This window comes from Schistosoma mansoni, chromosome 1 (genome assembly GCF_000237925.1).
Source record: "Schistosoma mansoni strain Puerto Rico chromosome 1, complete genome".
NCBI classification, from domain to species: Eukaryota; Metazoa; Platyhelminthes; class Trematoda; order Strigeidida; family Schistosomatidae; genus Schistosoma; species Schistosoma mansoni.
In genome coordinates this window covers 57,872,430-57,897,957 of record NC_031495.1, presented here as the reverse complement: position 1 = coordinate 57,897,957, position 25,528 = coordinate 57,872,430, and the positions used below count along the sequence as shown (strand labels likewise).

Here is a 25,528-nt window from a genome sequence, read left to right as displayed (position 1 = left end):
GTTTCGGACAAACTTCACCCCACCGCACAAGTAAGTGGCTATCAGGACTCAGTGGCCGAGTGGATAACGCGATGGCGTTCGAAGCGAGGGTACTGGGTTCGAGTCCCAGAGTGAACATCAACTCTGAGATGCAGGTACATCCAGCTGACGAGTCCCAAATAGGACGAAACGCGCGTCCTGGATTCCACTGCTAGCCACTATCCATCTCTGATTAATATCCCTTTTTGTTTTCTTAACTTAAACTCAACACTTAAATTAGTAATCAAATCATGTGCTGTTTGAAATATTTGTTTCATATATTTATGTCCCTTTAATTTTAAGCTCTCAAATGTCTTATCTCGCCGTCGTGATCTTATCGAGTCTGGTTGGGATTCTGATGATGAAGATGAAGATGTATTTGATCCTGACGGAGGTTATTCATACGATTGCCAAGTAGGTAAACAACAGAATGAATTAGTGTCACTACCCAACGGTGATACTACCCTTCACTTAGATACCATGAACAATAATTCAGATATAATACCTAACTCTTTACCTGGAGGAAACCACTGTTGTTTAGATGTCACAGAAAGTAATAGTCACCATGAAAATATTAACGATAACTTTCCGACCGTAAGATATATTTCGGTGACAAGCGGGACTTGTGATAGACCAAGTAATTACCCTGTTATATCCAATGCAGATATTTGGCCTCTCCCACCTCCACCTTTTTCTGCTTCCGATGTTCCACACGTTAATATTCCTACTAATCTCCCGTTCAGAGTACATTCTCCAGAAGACGAATATCATATAGGTATAAATACTGAACGACTGATACGTGCAGTTCAAAGTCATAATTCATTTTCAAATTCGAATGGTCCCGACCGATTCTGCACAACTTCAGACATAGAACCTAATTCATTAGTCAACCAGTCAGAACTCCGAAATCCCCTCAGTTATTCCCAGGTAAGTTTTCTACTTTCTTTCTAATGATTCTTACTTTTTTAAAGGAGAGAATATATCTTATGAGTTCCACCTCTTTTATTCAAATAAGTAGAAAGATCTAGGCATTTCGCAAATACTATTAGAATTATACTATAAGACAATACAAACTGAAAATGATAGTATGAAATGAATGGACTAAGCAAACCAAATTATAAATCCAAGGAATTTAGGTTAGGTAACTAGCTCTTATGACCCATCCACTTGAAATTTGTCAAACAAAACATTCTGACATTACAGTTAATCAATGTTTCAATATCATATGCGATTGCACCAATCTTATCCGAGCAGCATTTTTATTAATATAAGACATTTATCAACATAGCAGTTTGATCAATTATGATATATTCTATTCTTTTGTACCGTTTATTGACATGGAGTTTGCAATTTAAATACTCTCATAATTAAGACAATCGATTGTATCAACATAGAACGTTTATTAGAAAAATGTCGACATCTTGGTCAACAACATTACTTTTTATCTATTTTTCTGTATCTATCTATCTATATATATATATATATATATATATATATATGATTGCTAACTAAAAAATTGTTCTCATACTAGTTCAAACTTCAAAGTATTATCGATTACCTGGATGCACTCAAGGTTTGTTCAGTTCTAGTTTAGGACTGGGGAACATTTGTATCGTCATTCGTAACAAGATTAGACACGGGAATCTCAGTTTTGCTTTATTCGTATGATCGCTTAAATCCACGACCGCTGTTTCGATCGTCTACTGTTCTAGTTTTCGTTCATTTTCCCGAATTGATTTGATCGCTTAAGTTTCTTCATTTTATGTCGACAGATCACATTGCTACTTGATTCATACATAAAAGTGATCGAATGACAGCAATCACAAAAGGTAGATTAAGGTATCATCATCTGTTTTTTCTTTCAGTTGTTTTACGCCAAAAGTCAGTTTTCAAACATCTATATTCTTTATCGGTTAATGGTTTGTTTCATTTTACTTTTTAAGCCTAATTTGGTCACGCAGTATGACGATTCTATTCGACAACAAAATGTGCAACATTTATCGAATACTCATATAGCAGAAAATAATATGGTTAGTAATTCATTACATCAGTCAGGACCGGACCATGTACAGTCTCGTAAGTATTTAAAAATTGTATGGTTATAATTGTATAACTTATGATTCAGGATTTTATGTATGTACTTAAAAGTCTGGAGGTATACAACCGTAGATATGCAACAATATTCATGCCTCATTTTTAATTGATAAGACCAAGTGCTCAAATGAGATAGTTCGATGCATAAGCAGATTTATCACCTAAATCCTCATAATTCAAGTGTCAAGTTCCCCCTTGACGCAAGTAACTTTGTGTTGTACCTATGAATAAGAATCTCACTATAAAACAGCCATTTTTTTAACAAGTTCAATAAAACGTGGTCCAGATGTTGATTTTGTATACTATAGTAAGGTCATGAAATATTTGATGTGAAAATCGTTTACAATGTGATTACGACGAAGTATTGGTTAGCCGCTTTTTTATTACAAAATAAGTAGTACATATCAGTAAAATAACCCAGTCGACGTTTGTGTGGATTTCAAATAGTCTTATAGTTAATGGGGACGTTAAACAAAAAGCAACCACAAATAAACTCGAACATTATGACTAAATAAACATTCATCTTTGTTGGGATCAAGCTGCGAGTGGTATCGACAACAGATTAGATATGAAGTGCCATGTATTTATCTGTTAACCGTCAGTGACTATGGAGTGGCCGGCCGTATTCTGCCTCCTCTGTTGGCACAAAACCTCAGCTGCTAATCTTCCCTCATGAGAGCCATAAACCTTCTGAGAATACTCTCGTTCCTTCAAAGTTAGTCTTATATCCCATTTCTAATTAGTATAGTGTTATTGCTAATCTAAGATTATGTTTCGAACAGTTTTTCTTTGCCATAACACTTAGCTTCTCCCACATACACCACCCTACTCTCATGGTGATTTATTTCATATGCAATCCTGTTTTCACTCTTTCGATATTCTATACTTCACTTTCAGTAATGTCTATAGCATCACTACCTTGGATATAAACTTTCACATCATGCATATTTAGGATATTTCTTATCATTTTCGAAGTTTCTTTAGCATATGCGATGACTGCAGTGTTTTTTCATTCCCCAGGTGAACACTCTAATTTTGCTTTTCTTTCATTTTCAATATGATAATGTATTTGTCACATATATCGGGGGTACTGGTCACCACATCGAAACGAAACTAGTTTTCAAAGTTATTTGTAGAATTCTATTGTACTCGCCTTGTGATTCTTTAATTCGTCTTTTTACGTACAGAAGAAGCTATAGAAATACACAAATAAATCTAATCTTTGTATACAAAAAACGTTTGTGCAACTTCTCAATTTACTCTGACCTTCTACTTAATTATTCCTACTCTTCTCAATTTTTTAAAAATCTTGTTTGATTCGAATTTCCAATCCTATTCGTACTTAATCCGTTCTCATAATCTGGCTGTCTAATTTTCATGCCATCCGTTTTACTAATTGCTTATTGTTTTTTCTGACTACAAATAACAGTAAACATTCTTATTCAATTGCTTAATTTTAAACTTACTCAATTCCTTCCACTTTATTCTTACTTAACTAGGGTTGCAGCAATTCGTATGTTTTGTAATTTAGTTTTAATTTTGCATCGGTCAAGTTAATGACTACTATCTTTGGAGAAAATATTGATATTGTTAAGTAGATCAGCCACTATTTATTTGGTATTGGTTCTACACTTAGTCGTAAAACCGAAACTATATGACAAGTTAGAATTTGTAACAGGCAGCACATTATAACACAAATTTGTGAATTACGTTTTCCTTGTGCAGTCTAAATCCCGATCCCATATACACTGCCTCAGTTTATCAAACTTTTCAGTTGTACGGAGGGAAAACTCAATAAAAATAGTATATTATTAAACGAACAAGTATAAAGACGATATCAAACAATTGGGTAACCTATCAGTTTTCTCTCCAGCGTAATCCTGTATTATTTCGACAAGAAAATCAAAATAGATAGCGTGATACAATCTGAACAATTTTCCTTTTCTCTTAATAAGCCAAAAAAACTAGATGGTTTTTGTTGTGCCGTGGTTATAGTTTGCCTGGTAATAACCAGTCTACTTATAACTCATAATCTCTACCTGTGTGATAATTAAATTCACTAATTATGAATATTCTGTGTCATAATTAATCATAATTAGTTTAATGTAAAGTAAACTTGCATGTCATTCCCACTGTATAAGGTGTTTTGAGTAGTCTCCTATTTCAACTTATGCTCCTTGCTATTTAATTACTTCCTGATAAGCATAATTCATTTATCGATATGAGTTTTTTAAGCCATCCTAATTCTTGTGAAAATCCTTTTCCCATTTGTAGAGTACTCACACACATGTAATGTCAACTCAACAAAATCCCTTGTTATAACAAGTCGTCCTGTTGGCGGTCTGTCCTGTTCTCGAACAACAACACGTTTAGGAATAGCATTTCAAAACAACTTAACTGTTCCAACTATAGTTGAAGAAGAAGAAGAATATTCGGTAGATTCTGAAAGACGACTTCCGAATTTGCCGGAAAATGAAACAGAACACCAATTTATCGACATGTTAAGATCCAGAACTAATTCTCTACTTAATAATAATCATATTGATATTAATGAAACAAATGAAGAAGACTATCCACTTCTACGTAAAGATTATGTTTTGGAGTGAGTTCTAACACTGTTTATAGTTTTTCTTCCATGTTAGGTTATTGGGAATAATATTTGAAATCTTTGAGCTTAGATTTCGCTTTCGCTGACATTCATCAACACAGCATACCTGTAATCTTAAGCGAACCTGTATTTCATTAGAGTTTTAAATATGCGTCACCTAATGTTAAAGCTATAAATGATACACAAACTGTTCAGTCTTTAGGTTTTCAACTGCAAGATCGCATTTCAGATACACTTTGTTAACCAAGAAGTCGTTAACTCAAGTCCTACTTCGGGTGGGACGTCCACGTAACGTTACTAGCCACCACACAAAATATTTGGCTCCAAACTGAGAACTGAACTTGTACCTTGTTACCAAGTCGTAAACAAAAAGAAACGTTTTTTGGCCAGGTGGGTCACAGTTCACATAACTCACTGCAACAATCAATAATTTAATCAAATAGTACCAAAGCTTGCTTTCATCCCTACCCATTATGCCAAACATTTCTCGTCAGAGTAAGTGGTAGCTGGACATGCGTAACACTTGTTCTATCCACCTCTGGAGAGTTTCACCAACTGACCTCCCATATTTGTCTAGTATCCTACGATTAATCTCAATCAATTAATTTCTAGTTACAGGATATGCAATCAATAATTTAAGAACATTCATGACAATTTAGATGATCCCAGCAGTAAAGTGGCGTTCAATGTGCTACATTTGTTGTAATGTTTTTTACCTACTAACTGGAGACATTTATCTGAATTGAATTCCATGACTTAAAATAACCATAATGACAAGGATATATATTACTTCACTAACATGTTACATGACCAAGAATCAGTCACAGTGGTGTGGTGATATTCATCCTCAACCATCCTCTAGATCCCAACTATAGTATCATTCCACTATTTTAATTCTTTGGTTTCGTTCGTATGCTTTGAAATGTCTTCCATATTTAGCTTCCAACTCCAGTAGATGTTTTTCTTCCATTGCTTTACTCTTTACTAATTTCACAACACTATTTCCATTATGACACAGAGGCAAACAAGCAAGTGAAGAGGAGCATCAGGACCGACAAACGTAAATATGTGGAAGATTTAGCGATGACAGCGGAAAAGGCTGCAAGAGAGGGAAACATGAGACAACTGTATGATACAACAAAGAAACTTGCTGGAAATTACCGTCAACCAGAAAGACCAGTGAAAAACAAGGAAGGCAAAGTAATCAACGATATTGAAGAACAACGAAACAGGTGGGTAGAACACTTCAAGGAACTCTTGAATCGACCAGCTCCACTGAACCCACCCAACATCGAAGCAGCACCCACAGACCTCCCAATCGATATTGGCCCACCAACAATTGAAGAGATCAGCATGGCCATTAGACAAATCAAGAGTGGCAAAGCAGCGGGACCAGACAACATCCCGGCAGAGGCACTGAAAGCAAATGTAACAGCAACTGCCAAGATACTCCACATCCTCTTCAGTAAGATTTGGGACGAAGAACATGTACCAACAGACTGGAAAGAAGGACTTCTCATCAAGATACCAAAGAAAGGCGATCTGAGCAAGTGCGACAACTACAGGGGCATCACTCTCCTCTCAATACCAGGAAAAGTCTTCAACAGAGTATTGTTAAACAGGATGAAGGATTCCGTGGACGCTCAACTTCGAGATCAACAAGCTGGATTTCGTAAGGATAGATCGTGCACAGATCAAATCGCAACTCTACGTATCATTGTGGAACAATCAATCGAATGGAACGCATCACTCTACATCAACTTCATCGACTACGAGAAGGCATTTGATAGCGTGGACAGGACGACACTATGGAAGCTTCTTCGACACTACGGCGTGCCTGAGAAGATAGTCAACATCATACGGAACTCCTATGATGGACTAAACTGCCAAATCGTCCACGGAGGACAACTCACCGACTCGTTCGAGGTAAAGACCGGTGTTAGGCAAGGTTGCCTACTCTCACCCTTTCTCTTTCTCCTGGTGATCGACTGGATTATGAAGACGTCAACATCTGGAGGAATGCACGGGATACAGTGGACAGGCAGGATGCAGCTTGACGATTTAGACTTCGCGGATGATCTGGCTCTTCTATCACAAACGCAACAACAAATGCAGGAGAAAACGACCAGTGTAGCAGCAGCCTCAGCAGCAGTAGGTCTCAATATAAACAAAGGGAAAAGCAAGACTCTCCGATACAATACAATATGCACCAATGAAATTACACTTGACGGAGAAGCTTTGGAGGATGTGGAAATCTTTACATATCTGGGCAGCATTATTGATGAACACGGTGGATCAGATGCAGATGTGAGGGCGCGGATCGGCAAAGCAAGAGCAGCATACCTACAGCTGAAAAACATCTGGAGCTCAAAACAATTGTCAACCAACACCAAGGTTAGAATTTTCAATACAAATGTCAAGACAGTTCTTCTGTATGGGGCAGAGACGTGGAGAACTACGAAAGCCATTATCCAGAAGATACAAGTGTTTATTAACAGCTGTCTACGCAAGATACTTCGGATCCGATGGCCAGACACTATCAGCAACAAGTTACTGTGGGAGACAACAAACCAGATTCCAGCGGAGGAAGAAATCAGGAAGAAGCGCTGGAAGTGGATTGGGCACACTTTGAGGAAATCACCCAATTGTGTCACAAGACAAGCCCTCACATGGAATCCTGAAGGTCAAAGGAGAAGAGGAAGACCAAAGAACACATTACGCCGAGAAATAGAGACAGACATGAGAAGAATGAACAAGAATTGGATAGAACTAGAAAAGAAGGCCCAGGACAGAGTGGGTTGGAGAAAGCTGGTCGGCGGCCTATGCTCCATTGGGAGTAACAGGCGTAAGTAAGTAAGTAAGTATTTCCATTATGGGGTATCCCATCGTAGACTGATATGCATTCATTCTAAGTCCTACCCTGTCTATAACTGACTGGTAGTTTTCAATTTACTTCTCAGCCAAATTGTATGTGTACAAAAGTTTGGTAAATTTTTTCGTAAATACACTTTGTGTTTTGACTATCAAACTTTCCAAAGAGTGACCACTATATTGAAATAGTATTCAGTACTTCATATCATGATAAAAGTTACTTATTTGTTCCTTGAAAGTTCATCAGGCTTTCACTTTTCGTGCTTTATTCAAATGTTGCGGCTTCAATCGATACATAAGCACATTTTTACTTTTATTGTTTCTGTTATTGATTACTCATCTTTATCTCTAATTTTTTAGTACTAGTGTGTGTGTGTGTGTGTACTTATCATCATTATTTCCCCATTTCATTTCATTGTGACTTAGTTTAACAATCTCCCACCGTCATGTATAGAAACGACGTTCTCGTTGTCCTTTCGATTCACTTTTTTAATCACAATTCTGTTTTTAAAACTTTATCATTTACTTTCTTGAATTCGGTCAGTAATAAGGTTATTATTATTATTATTATTATTGTTATTGTTATTATTATTACTGAAATATACATAACCAAATCGAAATGATTGTAAATTTAAGTCCTGGTTTATTTCTTAGTTTCTTTATTCTTTCCATCCCATAATTTGATAATTTACAGGAAAGATCAAACATCTGTCCAAAAATGCAGTGTACTACACGTGAATACAATTAATAATGATAAATGTAATCCTAGTTCAAATGAATTACACTTGTCTAATGTTCAGTTGCATTCAAATGATAATCCATTAATAACAAATAATCATTCTATTCGTGGTCTACCTAAACCAGATGTAATTCGTTGGCTTGAAAATACCCGTGATGCTACCATGAGCAATAATTGTCAAGTTGTAAGTCAATCTAGTTTATCACATCTTTCATCATCTGCATCATTAAATCAATCGGATTTCAATACAGATGATCACCGGCCAATTAATGAAGTACCTGAGAAAATACCTTCGAATATCGTTGAATCCCCTTCAGTAAATAAATCTCAGGAATCAATAAATAGTAAAGACTCAATAGTGACAATTCGTCTGATAAATACTAAACGTGGTGAAAATTTAGGCATACAAATTAAACCTGTCTTTTCGGATGCCTTTAACTCTAGCAATGACAATTGTTCAGATAACAATGGCGGATCGAGAATGTAAGTGTCCAGTAATATTCACTTATTATTTATTATTATTATCATTATTAATTGAATTATGATCAAAGTACACCCGGGTGTCAACCATTAGGTTGTAGATTTGAAACTGAATTCAGTTTAGGCATTTTTGGTAGTACCACTGGCTCAAAGCGGAGTGTGTAGACCTGTTTTTGTTAAACAAGTTCATAGTTTCTCTAAAAATATTTTTAAATTATATCTCAATTCAGATTTTAAATTGTAATCAGACGTTATATTGAGAAATGCTTAAAATTAGATACACTACTAAGTTGTTTGTACTATTCCTACTCACTGAACGCTCCCAACTAATTTTTTTATCGACTCACTGCTAAATCTTCAATGTTTTTCAAAGAGAACATTATCATTGAATCATGACTTTCAAATCTCTCATAGTTAACACGATTTTTTCATTGCTAGTCAACCTATAATTTGAATTTGTATGTTTTCCAATATCATTAACACGTACATCTACACTTTTTTCAATCTGGTTAATTTCAACTAAATGGTACGGTTATTGTTTATTGGTCAACTTAACTATTTGTGATTAGTAGTCTCCCAATAATTCTCTAATTCATTCCAAACTTGGATAGTGTGATAAGAAGGCGTAGGTTATCAGAACTACGTGATATATTAGCGCAATACATTTCTAATAATCTGACAACACTTATACTGATTAAGAACATTTATATATAAAAAATTAAAAGGTCAACGAGACAAATGGAAGGTTAGAAGGAACGAAGATAATGAAGATATTGTGAAAAAACAGTGTAAAAGTCACGACACTGGATATTAAAACGTCCCAAACTGTTTAGAAATCGGTCTTCAAATTCATTAGTTCAATAATCGGTTTGGATATTTATAGTCAATTTAGTTAGGACTTTGAAAAACCCCAGCAGGATTAACGGTACACATTTCGACTCGACCCTGATTATAATTTAAGGTTATTTATTTGAATTCTGACTAACAACTGACAAGGCTTAATTTATCTTCATTGGGGTTAGTGGAGATTGTAGTAATTTTAATGGTTGAATAATAAGTCGATTTAAGCTAGACCACTATTGAAAACCTGGAAGCACTGGACGGCCGTTTCATCCTAGTATGGAACTCTTCAGCCATTAAAATTACTACACTCTCCACAGACCCCCACTCTGATAATAATCATCATATGTTCACCAGTGACCGGCTTCAAGATGAATTTCCTGGAGCTCTAGTGGGAAGCCGTGACCGATGGAGTTCAACCGTGTCTGTTGTGAGGCACTAGTTGAAGACAACGGTGGACGGTCGCGCAACATCGTGGATTGGTTGACGTTAGACATAACACCGTTAAATGCCGGCTCAGTGGTCTAGAGGCTGTGTTCGCAGGCGAAACCAAGGGTCCTGGGTTCGAATCCCGTGTACAGCAGGATCGTGGATGCGCGTTGCTGAGGAGTCTCATACTGGGACAAAACGCCCGTCCAGTGGTGCCAGGTTCTCAATGGTGGTCTAGCATTATGAATAGAGTCTTTCATTCTGAATGTATTAAACCATTTTCCTACCTTGTTTTTATTGCATAAATAATCATCATCTTAAATTAATCTTTAAATTGACATAATGAACTGGGTTATTTTTTCTCTCAGATGACTATTGTTCAATCTTATTATGATTCATATTTAATATTTTATCCCGATACTATCCTGTTTTTCAATTACCTATTCAGTATTATTCCTAAAATAGTTTAATGATTTCATATACGTTTGTCTGATCAATATGATTATTCTTTCTGTAAAAATTTAAAAAAAAGTAAGGAAAAGTAACGATTTGATTTCGAGAGGACGAAAAAAATGGATATTATCTAATTTCCTGTACTTTTCATGTCTAATAATGAAACATTAGTACTTATAGTAGTAAACACTAAGTTCTAGGAAATTCACTCAACTAGAAATGGTTTTCAATTTGTTTTGTTCTTGCCTGGTTTATAAAATGAAGTCTTTCATTTCATATAAATAATTGCCTAATTAAATTACTAATTAAAATGATTTACGAGTTGTTTGTTTTATTTCGACTTTGCAACTGGAATACTAGAATACAAACTACCTAGTTGGGGTCCACCATGATTATCATAACCGATGGTTACAGAATTTGGGTAACATGGCTCGGCATTGTTTACAATAGTATACATAAATTCGCTCTGTCTTCCTTTAGATTCTAAGTCCCAAAATCTCATACTTTGTTTCTTTCTACGCTAGGCCCTTTATACCACTACTGATAATATTGTTAATTCTACTATTCTTGGATTTGTTTTGATAATATTGTCCTGTGGAGCTAGTGTTGTGCGGCAACTTGAATCGATGCATGTATGTGCTAGGTATTATATTACGTATGATTAACTGACTGCAGCTGGAATAAATCACATATAAGAATTAAGGTAATTGTAATAAGAATTAAGTAAAATAGATATAGAGGAATATGTGATGTAATATTTTTTCAGTACATCAACCATATTTTTATGCAGAAATTAACCTGTAATTTACACCATACTACGTAATATATTTCGACCGGAAACTTAGCTCAGTACAAAAGGGACTCGGTCACTACATTACTGAATTCCTATCATCAGTCAAACAGCTGTTAATACTAATCGTCACTAGATTACCTTAACTCAGTAACTAAGTACAAGTTCAGCCCAATTTTCGAATCACATGTTTTACGAAAGCTAACAATACTACACGACTCACCTAACAGTAGTTGGTGTAAGGTTCGAATCTGGGTCTCATAAATCGACATTTAAGTAATTTAAGCACTAACCACGGTTCCTAACTTAAAAATCGATAGGGAGTAAATGTAAGGTAAAGCTTTCATTCAACTTAAAATAGAACTAGGATAGAATTTTCAGCCAAAAAGTTACAAGAAAACTATCTAAACACCTGACAGACCAGGTTATTTATTTATTTGGAAACATAAATATTGGTACAAAGGGGTACCGAATACATATGCACCACACAAGTCACTTGATTTGTGTGTGGGTTGTGATACTGCCTGGGTGCCCAGACCTAAGCAGGTGGTTTTCTTAGGGGGCCACAGCCGGAGACTTCGACCTAAGGATCTGGTTCACAAGGTTGTGGAGCAACGTCAGGAGATGCAGTACCATGGTAGCTGGTGACTAACAACCTTTGTTTCCTTAGGATCCTGTAGCCCATATGCACCATTGGTCAAAAAACATTTGTTGTCACAAAACACGACTTTGCAAAGTGTATTGTCGAAGTTTCATCAACTTCTCCAACATAAGGTTTCGTCACTCTTAAAGTTATCGCATATTTTTTAATGTTAATGTTTCACTCTTCCAGATAGATGGTTAAATGCTTCACCATTCTGAACAGTATCATAAGTGTATAAGTCTAGTAAGTTTAACATTTCCTGTTGATGTATACAAATGAAAAAGGGAATATCGCTATTCACTTCGTAACCCTTTGTAAACCTAATGAAAATATCAGTTTTTACCAATGCTTTAAATATTCCAAGTTGAAGCAAAACTGATGGGTAATCACTTATATTTCTTATTTTCTATTAAGTGAATGTGGTCTTGAAGTTCATTGTATTTTACCGAACGGGCGTGTAGCACGTGAACAATGTTTATCTGTTGGAGATCGGATTCTAAGTATTAATGGAATTTCATTAAGCGGTATACCATTTGAAAAGTTAGTTATATTTTATAAACCATTATTTATATTTTTTCTACTGAAGTAAAATATTAATTCGTCTGTGTTAATTAAACATGAAACTTTCCACCCTAATGAGTTCTTTACATTGCGATCAGTAGACCATAATCAGTTTTTTTTTTCATCTCTTAGTAAATTTGTGCCAATCTGGGATACAAATAGTACCGTCAACCTTTGGGCATAATGTAAACAATCTTTTGTTTATTCTCCATTTGGTTTTCTGGAGGGAATCGTGAACCTACGTCTCTTGATCGGTGACATTGGTAAGCAAGGCTCACCTGCAATCTTGAGGTGACTAGTGCTACTCCGTAGAATCGAACCCGAAGCATTCAACTTCACAGTTTGCGAAACCACTACTGAAATATTCGGGCTGCTACTGACCTTGTTTCTTATGGCAGAGAATTTATACTACTACCTAGTCTAATACTACAAAAAATAGTGTCTTTGTGAATACATTTCAGTAGTCTAGTTTTGACTATAATAATCAATTTAGATTTGGAAATTAAGATTATTCTTTTCTTAAACATGAATAGAAAGAGGTTAATTTAGTGAATATCTAGATGGTCTATTTGTTATTTTTAAGGACAAATTGTAAAATCGGTACTAAGAAACAATAAATAACGTCATTTTAATCATATTTCATCTATTCTCTTCATGAATAGTTGATATAATATTAAAAGCTAACTACTAATTGGAAAATCTTTCCAACCCCTCTATCTTATTCATCGTTGCGGGTTCATTTCTAACTAGCTTTGAAATAGATTTGCTCAAAGTTTTGGCGATAAAAAAAAACTGGCAGTTCTAACACTACGATAGTAAAACAGTAGTTACTTACGGACTTCGATGATTTTTGCGTTGTAAGACGTATGGACTGAGTGTGTAAATGTAAACTGTTTGAACTCTTCGACTAAGTAGTCTAAAAGTGTCGTGCTCACCATGTAGTACACATAAATTCTAGTTGGGTTCGTAGAGGTCTATACTATTGAGTCTGTCTATTGAAGTGTTTGACCTTCATAACCACTAGGTCACAAGTTCATGTCCCCCCTCACCTGTTTTGGTTTAAGCAGCGGGTTAGTATCACTGGTCCTCACAAATAAAGCATGGCTCAAAGTCGAATACATAAATCTTTTCTTGATAAATGAGTTACATCCCAGTATTGTTTTCTTTAGTACTGTTCAGTCTCAATGCTTCTCAATCTTATGCCAGTTTATGGTGAAAATTACCAATAAAATTCTATTATGTTAGTCCACCTAATAAATCTAAACAATATCATATGGATTATGTCTACTAATTGATTCTATTCTAATAGTCATTTATTTTAATTTTTTATAAAATATTTTTATAATACCTTTTCTTTTCTGCCAAGGGGGCGTGATATATTTCAAGAGGCATTAAATGAACCAGAAATAATACTTCGTGTACTTCCTCATTCAGCCTACCAATACAGTTCTTCACTATCTATACAAAATATTGATAAAATAAAAGCGACAGCTACAAAGAAATCAGAAAAACCTTCATGTGGTCTAATTGTTATTGTATCCGATCCATTGTCTAAAACTAAAGAAGCTGAAATAAAATCGAATACAAATCAATTAAAACCTATACCACCACCACCACCTCGTCGTTCTCCCAACACTGTATTAACTCGTATTCCAGAAGGAATTATTAAACCATTAATTGATGAATTTTTACAAGAGAAAAAACAACAAGAAAATAATAATAACCAATTACCATCATCACAAGAATTAACAAAATCTGTTGTCAATACACAAACAAATATTGTCAATAATAATAATAGTGATGATTTACACACATCTACTTATCATACAATTCATTTATGCAAAGGTAAAGTGAATTTTGGTATATAATAATATAATTATTTCAGTATTGTGTGTATAGTCATATATTCGATGTAGAGTTATCCATTAATAATGTATGTCATTCCATATCAGTACAATGGGATGGAACTAATAATATGAATAGCAAATGAAGTTGAGATATTAGTAGTACTATCAACGATAGTAAAAAAAAGTCTAAATATTTAAACATACGGTTAAATAGAAAGGTATAAACGAAGGACAATTGGAACTCAAATTCTTGGGAGGAGATAAATGATAAATACAACTCCATTACATAATGCTTAACTATTGTGTACACTTGTGTGTATGTAAATACCTTTTTTCCTGAATGTCGTCCAAAATAGTAGTTCAGTTAACAGAATTTTATCAGATTCACAGAAAAGATGCAAAAAACAAAGAATATTTGGGTGAACACAATTGTTATTTAATTCCCCTAATACTATTAGTATCAGTACTATTATCATCACAAAGGTACCTTTTGTAAGTTTTCTAAAAGTAATCGACATAAAACCGACCATTTTCAGTTCATTTCATTATATATAGTTAGTAGGTGTGTGTTTATCATATGACTGCATTAACATACGCTGAATTGTAAATCAGAGTCTTGTACCCCGATTACCACTTTCCATAATATTTCTTTTAAAAATTCATCTTTAATAATAGGTTACGAAAAAGAATATGAAATACCAAGTCGGACAATCTATTTTTGATCCTATCTGAATGACTTTGCTAGTATGTGATAGTAAACAAAAATCTCTCCTGTTTGTCATTATCACATTAATTTATTACTATTTTCTATGAACTTGGTCTGTCAGCTATGATATTTATTCTCAGAGTTTGAAGGCAGATAATATTTACTGTTAAACTACATAGTTATAGATCAGTCTTTAAAGACATCTATGCTTAATTCATCGGAACTTAGTACTCTGTCTTTCTCCGAATCCTCTAAAATTTAATGAACTAATGGTATTTCTTCAGTCAGACTGATATGTGGTAGTGACCCAGTTAAAAAGTATCATATGACTAGCTGAACTTCAAAAGACCCAGAAAGACTTGTCGTTTCAATTGTCTGAATTGATACTGGACTCCATTGATCTCTCTTTCTTTGAAATATTCTGAATAACTGCCATCTCCTTATTTCAATCCAATTTTCTTGAGATATCTGAATAATTTTACTATTGTTTATCTTTCATGCACCCTTTTTGCTTTTACTGTTATCGAAAGAGCTTATACTAATTGCTTAGACTCTTGATCTATAAAAAAAACTGCTTAAAGTTTGCATACCCATTGATATCAATTATTCTCATTGTTATTTTATATATTGAGTGAACAGTGTTGAAGTCCGACTTACAATACTAGATGACGATAGCGAATCAGTTGAATCCTCATCTAACGAAGTAATTTTGACATATGTTACGCAGATAGACCCTGACTTTCTGCTTGGTGTCCGCGTAATTATCGTAACCCATGGTTAGGGATGCTTAATGATGGCTCATAAACATTAACAACAACGTAGATGTATTCACTTTCTATCTTCTCTTGAATCCTGAGTCTCGAAATCTTGTAGTTTTTTCTTTCCTACTACTGATTCAACTACTATCAATTCTACTTCTCTGGTATGTGTCCTGATAATTATACCTCTCTGTGCTAATGTAATGTGGGAACTTGAACCGATGCACATGTCAGGTTTTATTTTGCGTATGACTGACTGACATTTACTGATCATTTCGTTGATTTGATTTCGTTGTGCTAACATGATGTGACAGCTTGGCGTAAAACATGTTCGTTCCAAGCTCTCCGTTGGTTTTAACTAACTGACCATCATAGTATTATTATCTAGTGCCAATGTCTTTCATAGATATCGGTTTTCTGTACCTAGTTTTAACTGTTTCTTGTTTTTTCAGGTTCTAATGGATTGGGATTTAGTCTAACTAGTCGTGATTCATTAACATCATCGGGTCAAAAAGTTATCTGTGTGAAAAATATACTACCTGGTGGAGCAGCTCTAATCGATGGTCAATTAAAACCTGGTGATCTTCTAATGAAGGTAAATTAATGGTCTCTCTTCCACTAAAAGAAAAAAGACATGTTTAATTTTATTCTACTTAACTTTAAATTAAAAATTTTGTTTGTGCCTAATCAAGAAAGATTTCGTAACTCTTGAAAGTTCCTCCCTATTTTGGTAAAGCAGACCTTGTTAGCTCTCACTATACATAATGATGTCACAGAATTGCAATAATAAAATAGAAGTTTTAGCGATACAACATAAATTAAGTCGTTATCAAGAATTTCTAGCTTCATGACTTTAGGTTATACAAGCTCAAAACGAAGCGGCTTTCATTGAAACTTTGTTTACTCGACCTAGCGAAGTATTCTATCTGCGATAGAAAAACAACGGTGAATATATATTTAATGATTTTCAACAAGAAATATTTTAAAAGCTAGCGGTTCTCTACAGACCTATCCTAACTAATTTATGCGGAGAAACCTATTTCAACTGTCTCCGATGTCGATAAGAAACTTTAAAACAAATCTGTCAGATTTCTATACACTGACTTACTAAAAATACTAGAAGAAAACGGCATGTTAATGTGCTAAGTGTTATTTAGTACTACTCAGCAGTTATTTGATGCTATTAAAAAGACTAACTCAATAAACTTCATGGTTATTCACTTAGCTAAGGAGTCTATATGGCTGCTGGCTTGTACAACGAGGATGAATTTTGAATAACAGTATCAAGACAGCCCACTCAGGATGCACATATGCAGGAAAAAACTGATCTACTCCAATCCTTAACATCAATGGAAAGATTTTTAAAAATCCCTAAAACTTAAATTAAAATTCACCCTTGTCACACAAGTGAGTGGCTATTTGAACTCAATAGCTCGTTGGATAATATTTTTAGCTTTTGGAGCAAAAGATACTGAGGCCTAGTTTCCCTGTGAACATCAACACTGGGATTCTCGTGCATCTCAAATAAGACAAAATATGCTGCTTGAATTCCACTGCTAACCACTATTCAACTCTGCTTTAAAACAATATAACATTCTAGAAAATAATAGTTATAATGTCTGCATGCAAATTTACTTTTTTTTAATCTTTGTATTATTTTCTGTGTGTAAATTTTGAAAGTCAATAAAGAAGATCGTTTTCTATTCTCTATTTTTTTATGCCGATATATATTTAGGTTGATAATATTAATGTAAATGAAATTGGTCAAGCACAAACTGTTGCATTATTACGAAGCAAACCTGTAAATACCCTTGTTACTTTAGTTGTCAAACGATCAAGAAATAATTCTCATAATGAAGATATCAATAATAATAACAATAATAATGATAATAGCAATAATACTAATGACGATAATAATCTTGATCAAGCATGTCTACCTGATTTGAAAACTATGCAACCATCTGTTATATGTACAATAGCATCAAGTTGTTGCATAAATACTGTAAATGAACAACCAACAAAATCAATATTATCTACAATACCCCCATTATCATCAACATCACAACCAATAACACAACAACATAATGAAACAGTGATTGTGGAACAACCATCTAGTCATGATATAAAAATACCTGATAAGGTTAGCATTGATAGTTGTTTTGTTTTTTCATTAATGAATATTATACCAAATCAACCTGATTTCTAGATGACAATATTGAAATTGTTTTTATTAAAATATACGTTATACTACATTGGATCTGTTCCAATCGTATAATACTTACGTGAAAAACTAATCAACTATCTAAAATTCTAATGGGATAGTACCATAGTTCATGCTGTGAGAGGTCAAAAGTTGAAAGTAAAACCCTTAGTAAAACAGGTTCATAAAATTAGAATAAAGGGGGTGGGGAAAGTTGCATTTATACATTTCTCACTGTTATTCATTACTATTAATTGTAAGTTATTGATTTCGACCTTTTTCCCATAAGTCTCCTTGAAATACCTGAAGTTGCGTAGTTTTTTTGTTGGTTAATTATTGATAGCCTCTAGCTGGTAAGGATAACCACAACAACCTTTTAAATTTATATTTCCTTATTTTGGTCTTTGTAAAATATCACAAGAACTATAGTCTGATGATAAAATTATTGAAAACAATTGTTCGCTCAAATATTCCTTGTTTTTTTAGAGATTTTCATTTGCTATATATTCTCTTCAGGTATCCATATATATATATATATATATATATATATATATATATATATATATATATATATATATATTAATTGTTTTTGTTTACCAGAACAGATTGTCTTAATCAATTTCTAAGAAACCCTTCAAATTACAGTCAGTCATCTAAAACGTAGGACCAAGCACATATATACATCGGTTCAACTTGCCATACTTCATTAGCACAACAAGATAAATACCAAATTCATAGAAGTAGTTACTTCAATGGTAGTAATAGGTATATAAAAAACTCCATATAACGATATGATACAGAGAGAAAGAATCAGTTTGTAGAAAGAAAGCTATAAAGCAATTTTAATCTCACACTTTAAGGGAAGACAAAGAGTGCACACATCTACACCTTTGTGATCGATTCTGAGCCATGTCATATAGAGTCTACAACCATTGGTTACGATAGTCACACGGACCCCAACCAAGTAGTCTGCATCTACCAATATGGCTCAACTCCAAAAGTAGTGACTTCGGAGACTGATATCACGTTTTGGTTTGGTCACCCCTAACTTCCTTCTATCCATCTCCAACACTAGTCAACATGGCGGACCGCGGTAATCGATGGTTGGGTACGCATAATACATGGCCCAACCATCTCAGTTGATGGAGATTCACAATCTCACCAAAAAATCCACCATCATTCCCTAATACCCTACGTCTAACCTACAAATTACGATTGTGATTAAAGAAGCAAATTATAAAAGAAGCACTAAAATTCAAGAAACTGTTTATTTCAACCTTGTAAATATGAATATAGAGTATAAGCGATACAACAAATCTACTGGTTTAAGAAGACTACATGATACTTTCTAAGACAATTGTTCATTTCAATATTTTTAATTTTATTATTCATGTTTTTTTCTATTCCCATTTACTATTTATTCTAATCGATTTTCATTTTTGTGTAATTCCATTTGCATGTTAATATATTGTAAAACAACAGTTTTTTTTTTAAAAAATACTTTCACCCAAAACTTTACACTTTTACTCTCATGCACTAGGCTGTATATTCAATAGTACATGTTTTCTATTTTGTCTATTACTTGATAGTTAATGTTTTGTTCTACAAAATATTTCATTATCGATTTTTTTCCTTATTGAATATCCCTAATGAAGTTTAGTTTATTTTTCTATTTTCACCGACGATTCATTGAACTACTTCATTGACTTGAAAATTTATTTTAATAATAGTAGTAGAGTGATCCTGCCTCGGTTTGGGTGTCCGGACAGTATTCCAGCTCTCACACAAATGGAATGACAAAGTGTGGCGCATATATATTTGGTGCCTCCTTATACCAATGTTTATGTATTTAAGTAAAATAATAATAAGTAGAGTGATACTTAGTCAATCAGTTACAAAGTAGAACCTGATACGTATGTACATTAGTTCAAGTTGCCATACCACATTAGCACATCGAGATTAAACTATCAAAACAAATCCCAGATTAAGAACAGGTAGTAACCAGTATTAGTTGTAATTGAGTGATATTGTCAGTAATTTTATTTACTATAGAAATCAAATATTTCATTTTAAAAAAATTTTACCTATCATTATTTATTTACAAATTATTTTACATCTCCAAACTAAATTTTCACTGTACTATCCTTAAAGACCACTGCTGATTATTCCCGGAATGCTTCTTAAAAAGTGTGAACTTTTTTACCCTGAAAGTAATATCTTTTATCAATGAATAAAAATAATTAACCTTTTCATTTAATAGATTTAATCGAACTACTGTCTTTTTGTTTGATTCCCTCCAAGCAGTATAGAGATCAATAGTTGGCAGTAGTCATGTCATCATCGAATCAGCTGGTTAAATGTAGTTATTAGGATTTAATAAAGTAGTTTAAATAACAATCATCCATTATTTAGGTTATTTTTATGCGGTTAGCCAATGTACTGCATTGATTTATTTGAATTGTGCAACTTTATCACTAAACCTTTCAACAGTATTAACAACTATAAATCAAGTGTATTATATATTTCATTTTGAATACTATAGTTTTATCGAGGGAAATGTTATAGGAACTTCATATTTTTGCCTTTAAACCAAGACCTGTTCCAGTTTCATCACATACTGTTATTCGTGTATACACGTTGATTTTATTATATGTATTGCAACTTAGGAGAGCACAATGTATTAAGGTTTAATGCTTCTTTAACAAATCATCTAATTTCCTTCAATACTCAATTTTACTTGAATTTATAGCTACCATAAACTTGGTACGCCAACTTATCGTGTTGTTTACGCTTAATACACAATCCAATTGGCGTGATTTCATCAACACAGATAAACACGGATCATTTAATTGACTGACCAATCAATATATTAATATTAGCAGTAATTATAGTAATCATTAGATTCAAGACGGATTTGTAATGTCAAAAGAATAACCGTGATTTATGGAGTTTAACTAATATTAAAAGCGATACAGATGTTATAGATAACATTTAATGACCGTCACTCTCTATTCGCAAACTTACTGAAATTGGAAATATAAACCAGTGAATTTTGACTCAGTAGTCCAAACTGAAAGATCTGAAGACTGAGAAATCTATCCAGTGTTCAATCATAACCTTCTCTTCTCAGTACTAAAGAGTTAAGAACGAAATAAGACCAAAAAATAATAATTTTCGTGTCTCTTTAGCTAATGTTAACTAGCCTTTAAAATGAACAATAATTATAATTCTCAAATCTAAATAATAATGAAAGTTTCTCACTTTCTTATCTTAATTTTAATTTCCGCGTGTGTGTGTGTACAGAATAACTAACAATAGTTTACAAACTATTATTACTATTACTACGATCACCATTACTATTACCACTATTTGCATTCTGATCCGCGAAGAGATAAATCAAACTTTTCAAATGGATTACTTCTTTCCTTAGATTAGGTTAATTATAGTCCAAATAAGTTCTGGTTATTTCATTTGTTTTTATGATTGAATTTTGTCGACAGAAATATTTACGTCAACTTATAGGATAGAAAGTAATTATTCAGCTTTTTTGTATAAATCTTTTTTTATTTGTAATTGACTCTATCAATTATTAACTTAGAAATAAGCTTCTTGTACTAAGATATACCTGATTTCAAGTTTGCTGGGTTAATATCAACTCATTTATGTATATAACTAACACTGAAATAGCCCAGTTGCGCTCTGCACCACCTTACTGTTCTATGTTGATGTTTGGTTTTGTTGATATTACATTGTTAATGTTTCTGATGTAAAAAGAATATTTATTGAGTTTATGATTTGTGGCAAAACTTATTATAAGTTATTATTTGACATCATCTTAGTTTGAGATATTGACAATGGTTATCCACCTTATATTTTCATACACCTTGGCATGGATTTGCTTCTTGATAATAACCAAGTGAATTGAGATAATCAGTAAGGATAGATTGTATTGAAGAATATAAATTGTAGACAAACACTTTACCTCTTCAACGTCTTCTGTATCATTTATCGAATGGAATAATGTACCTAGATGAATTCTACAATAGAATAAATTTTCTGATGTAATTATTTAAACTACGTAGCATTATAAATCAGAATCTAAGGTCAAATTTCTATCTCTTCGGATAACAGCTTTATTTATCAACTTCCTATAACATTTAGAAATGATACTCATTTCGTCTAACTTGGTAAATCTTTGAAGGTCTTATTAGAACATTTTACCGTCAAAATGAAATAAACAGTCAACATAAAATACATTCTTTCGAATAATTTAATTCATTTATGAAGGATCTCTTTTTTACCTTAACAATGTTGCTTTAAGACTTGTATATATCAATGTCCAGTTTGTTATTAGAGACTAGAGCAGTTAAGATCGTTGAACTATTCAGTTATTTGGATAGCCTTATTAGCATTGGTGAGTTGATGTCTGACTAGATCTCGGTATACGATGCAAAAGATTGTTATGGTTCTCATTAATTTGTGATGTTGATCTTAACTATGCATTAAAATCCAGACGTCCTACCTACAATCAACACGAAATTTGTATTTTATAGTTCAAATGTTACAAAGTAACGTGACTAAAAATTGGCTGCAGTGTCACAGATTCATTCATTATTTATCCTCCCGCAAATCTCCGTGTTTATGTTTATCTAACTATTTGTGATACCTCCAGTGGATATAAAGTGTTCTAATGCATAGTTGAAGATGAGTATACTACACAATATTTCTCCTTGTCCCATTCTACCTTTGTGAACCATTCTTGTTGAGTTCGGAAAGTACATTCATGTGAAATATATATATATATATATATATATATATATATATATATATATATATATATATATATGATTACTATTGTTTTTGTATAATAATCAAACCGTTAACAATGAATTTTTTGTTGCTAATTGTTGGATAATAATAAGTGAATTATTTGTTTCACCAATTGATGTGTTCGGAGTATACCAAACACTGGATCAAGTAGAGACTTGTTAGATTGAACCTTGAATTGATCAAATAAAGGCATCTCATCATCCTACAAAACCCCTGTCTTAAATACCCTTGTTTCTTACGCTTATCAATTAAATGTACTTAGTACTTTTTCACAATGGGAATCTTTAATATTCCAAAAAAATTCTGTTTATGTCTCCCTCTTGTTGTTTTATCCTCCCTGTTTATCTCACGTGAATTAATCAATACACAACCACTTTATGCCTCTGGTTCCCTTTTTTATATCCTCGTCAAGATAAAATGTTTGTTACATATGAAGTCTACCTATAAATTGGAAAAACTATTATAATTATGTAACGATAAATACTACTGATTCATTAGAATTAGTAGTGTGTGGATGTACAAAGTTCATTTATTTATTGCTTATTATTTAAACACATAAACATTAGGACAAGGAGGCACCAAATAGATATACCTCAAATAAATCATTCGAATTGTGTGAGGGCTGGGATACTGTCCAGATGCCCAAACTGAAACAGGTGGTTTTCTTAGGGGGCCACACCCGGATTCTTCGACCTAAAGGTCTAATCCATAAGGCAGTGAAGCATCGTGAGCAGACGCAGTCCCATGGTAGTCGGTGACAACAATTGATTCATACGCCATTTGTTCCCTCAGGATACTGGAGCCCATGTTTACGATTAGTTTGGAATCAGGGTTTTCCAACTCCCCTAGGTGAACTTTCCGTGTCCACCAAGCCGGTTAAAGCACCGGTTATTCGCTTTTCGTCTTCTCAGTCTCATAAACAAAACCCTGGCGATGCGAAGGCAGTGAGTAGGACTTCCTTGACAGTAGTTGTATGCACGTGTGTTGAGGATGTTAAATCCCCAGAACTCACTTGGTAAATGACTTATTTTTGTAATTTTAATTTGAAAATGTTTATTTCTTTGTTTTCGCGCCAAAAGTGCTCTTTTCACCTTCGAGTCGTACTTCCCACTTGGAAAAATCTTAAACGCTGTTGGTCCGTGTATCTTTTAGTGCGCTATTTTGTAACGCTTTCCAAGGACAATTTTATGCTGTATATATAAGTTTGGTTTCTTCCTGTTGCGATTGCTTGTGCTTCTGGCTGCTTACGGAATATATATTGTCCACTTCCAACTTGGACTTCTCACTCTAGTTAGTGGGTTTGGGATGCATCAGAATAGATAGCTTATTGGTCTCTGGTCACAAGTCTTTGTTCCGTTTGCAGACTAAGTGAACTCGTAACTGCTTCAAACATAACGTGGCCACGTGAGGGCATTTCGAGAGGAAGGACTGACTCTCCCCACTCTCGGTCATACCAGGGCATTTGGGGGTATCAAGTTCATTAACATCCATAAAAGGCTCATTGGATGGGCAAGTAGCTTATCTTCAGGTAAAAAACTTGTAAATGATAATATCAAAAATATTTCTACTCTTTCTAAAACATCAAAACTTTCTACTGACTTTTTCTCAACATAAAATAGTTTTTAAAATTGTAATATACTTTTTTGCAAATCTTAACTTACACATTTGTTTTTATTTTTGCATATCCTCTATTTTAAGCTATCCGAATGGAACTGTTGTTCATCCGACATCTCTCAAAAATTTCATCCCCTCCCACCCTCACATCCTTCATATAAACTTCATGAAATTGATTCATCTCACTGGTCACTTTATTTATTGAATATACATTTACCTTTGACTAAAACCAATGAACCCGATAAAATTACAACAATACGACAAGATACAGATTCTACTATACATCAATCAACAATTAAACGACATACAGGTAATCCTGCTACCTTAGGTGTAAGTGTATCAGTAAGACGTTTGTCAAATAATTCGTGTGTTAATAACAGTGATGTTCTTGGTGGTGGACTCAGTAGTTCGACTACTACTGCTACTGCTAACGAAAAACATTCAAGTGTACAAATTGACAAAACTAATGATTCACAATGGAATGCTGTCTTTGTAAGAACTGTAATTGATGGTGGTCCTGCTTATCAAGTAAGTGTTGTCATGACTTGTTTATTATTTATTTATTTTCTATTTTTTAAAAAAGAATATTTATTGTTTTCTTCTTGTCTTATTTTTTTACATCTATTTTTATGTTGTTGTTTCCTTTTTTTGTAATTTTCAGTTAAATACAAATTTTTGATTAGGAGATTATGTTTTTCAGAAAATTTTGACAATTACAATCCTACTGATTATCTATTCATTTGTGATTATTTTTAAATAAAAGATTAAAAAAAATAATACTGTATACTACTACTTAGTCTTGATAAAATAAGGAATCACCTTTTTCAAGTAAAAACGCATCTGGAAATGTATACGTATTGATCATGCTTAAATCTCTCAACCAATTGATATAATTGGGATCATGAGTCAATTAAAGCTAGACCACCATGGAAGTCCAGATGACACAGAAAAGCCACTTGTTCGGATGAAATTATTCACCTGGTTTACCCCCCTGGGGTAAAATACTTATTATTATTATTGTAACTTTTACTATTAATCTTATGGAAA

The 25,528-nt window shown here is 33.5% G+C and overlaps 1 protein-coding gene across 1 annotated transcript in view; it reads left to right on the top strand.

Moving 5' to 3' along the window:
• Smp_157550 (cell polarity protein) overlaps positions 1 to 25,528 on the top strand; it is a gene marked incomplete at its 3' end in the record, with an annotated part of 68,511 nt that overhangs the window by 7,476 nt on the left and 35,507 nt on the right. Inside the window, exons 5-13 of the mRNA XM_018794997.1 lie at positions 322 to 945; positions 1,962 to 2,094; positions 4,387 to 4,714; positions 8,286 to 8,813; positions 12,380 to 12,505; positions 13,893 to 14,371; positions 16,290 to 16,432; positions 17,573 to 17,977; positions 24,566 to 25,009. Of these exons, the coding sequence (XP_018649354.1) occupies positions 322 to 945; positions 1,962 to 2,094; positions 4,387 to 4,714; positions 8,286 to 8,813; positions 12,380 to 12,505; positions 13,893 to 14,371; positions 16,290 to 16,432; positions 17,573 to 17,977; positions 24,566 to 25,009 (3,210 nt within the window). The remainder of the gene's footprint in view (positions 1 to 321; positions 946 to 1,961; positions 2,095 to 4,386; positions 4,715 to 8,285; positions 8,814 to 12,379; positions 12,506 to 13,892; positions 14,372 to 16,289; positions 16,433 to 17,572; positions 17,978 to 24,565; positions 25,010 to 25,528) is intronic.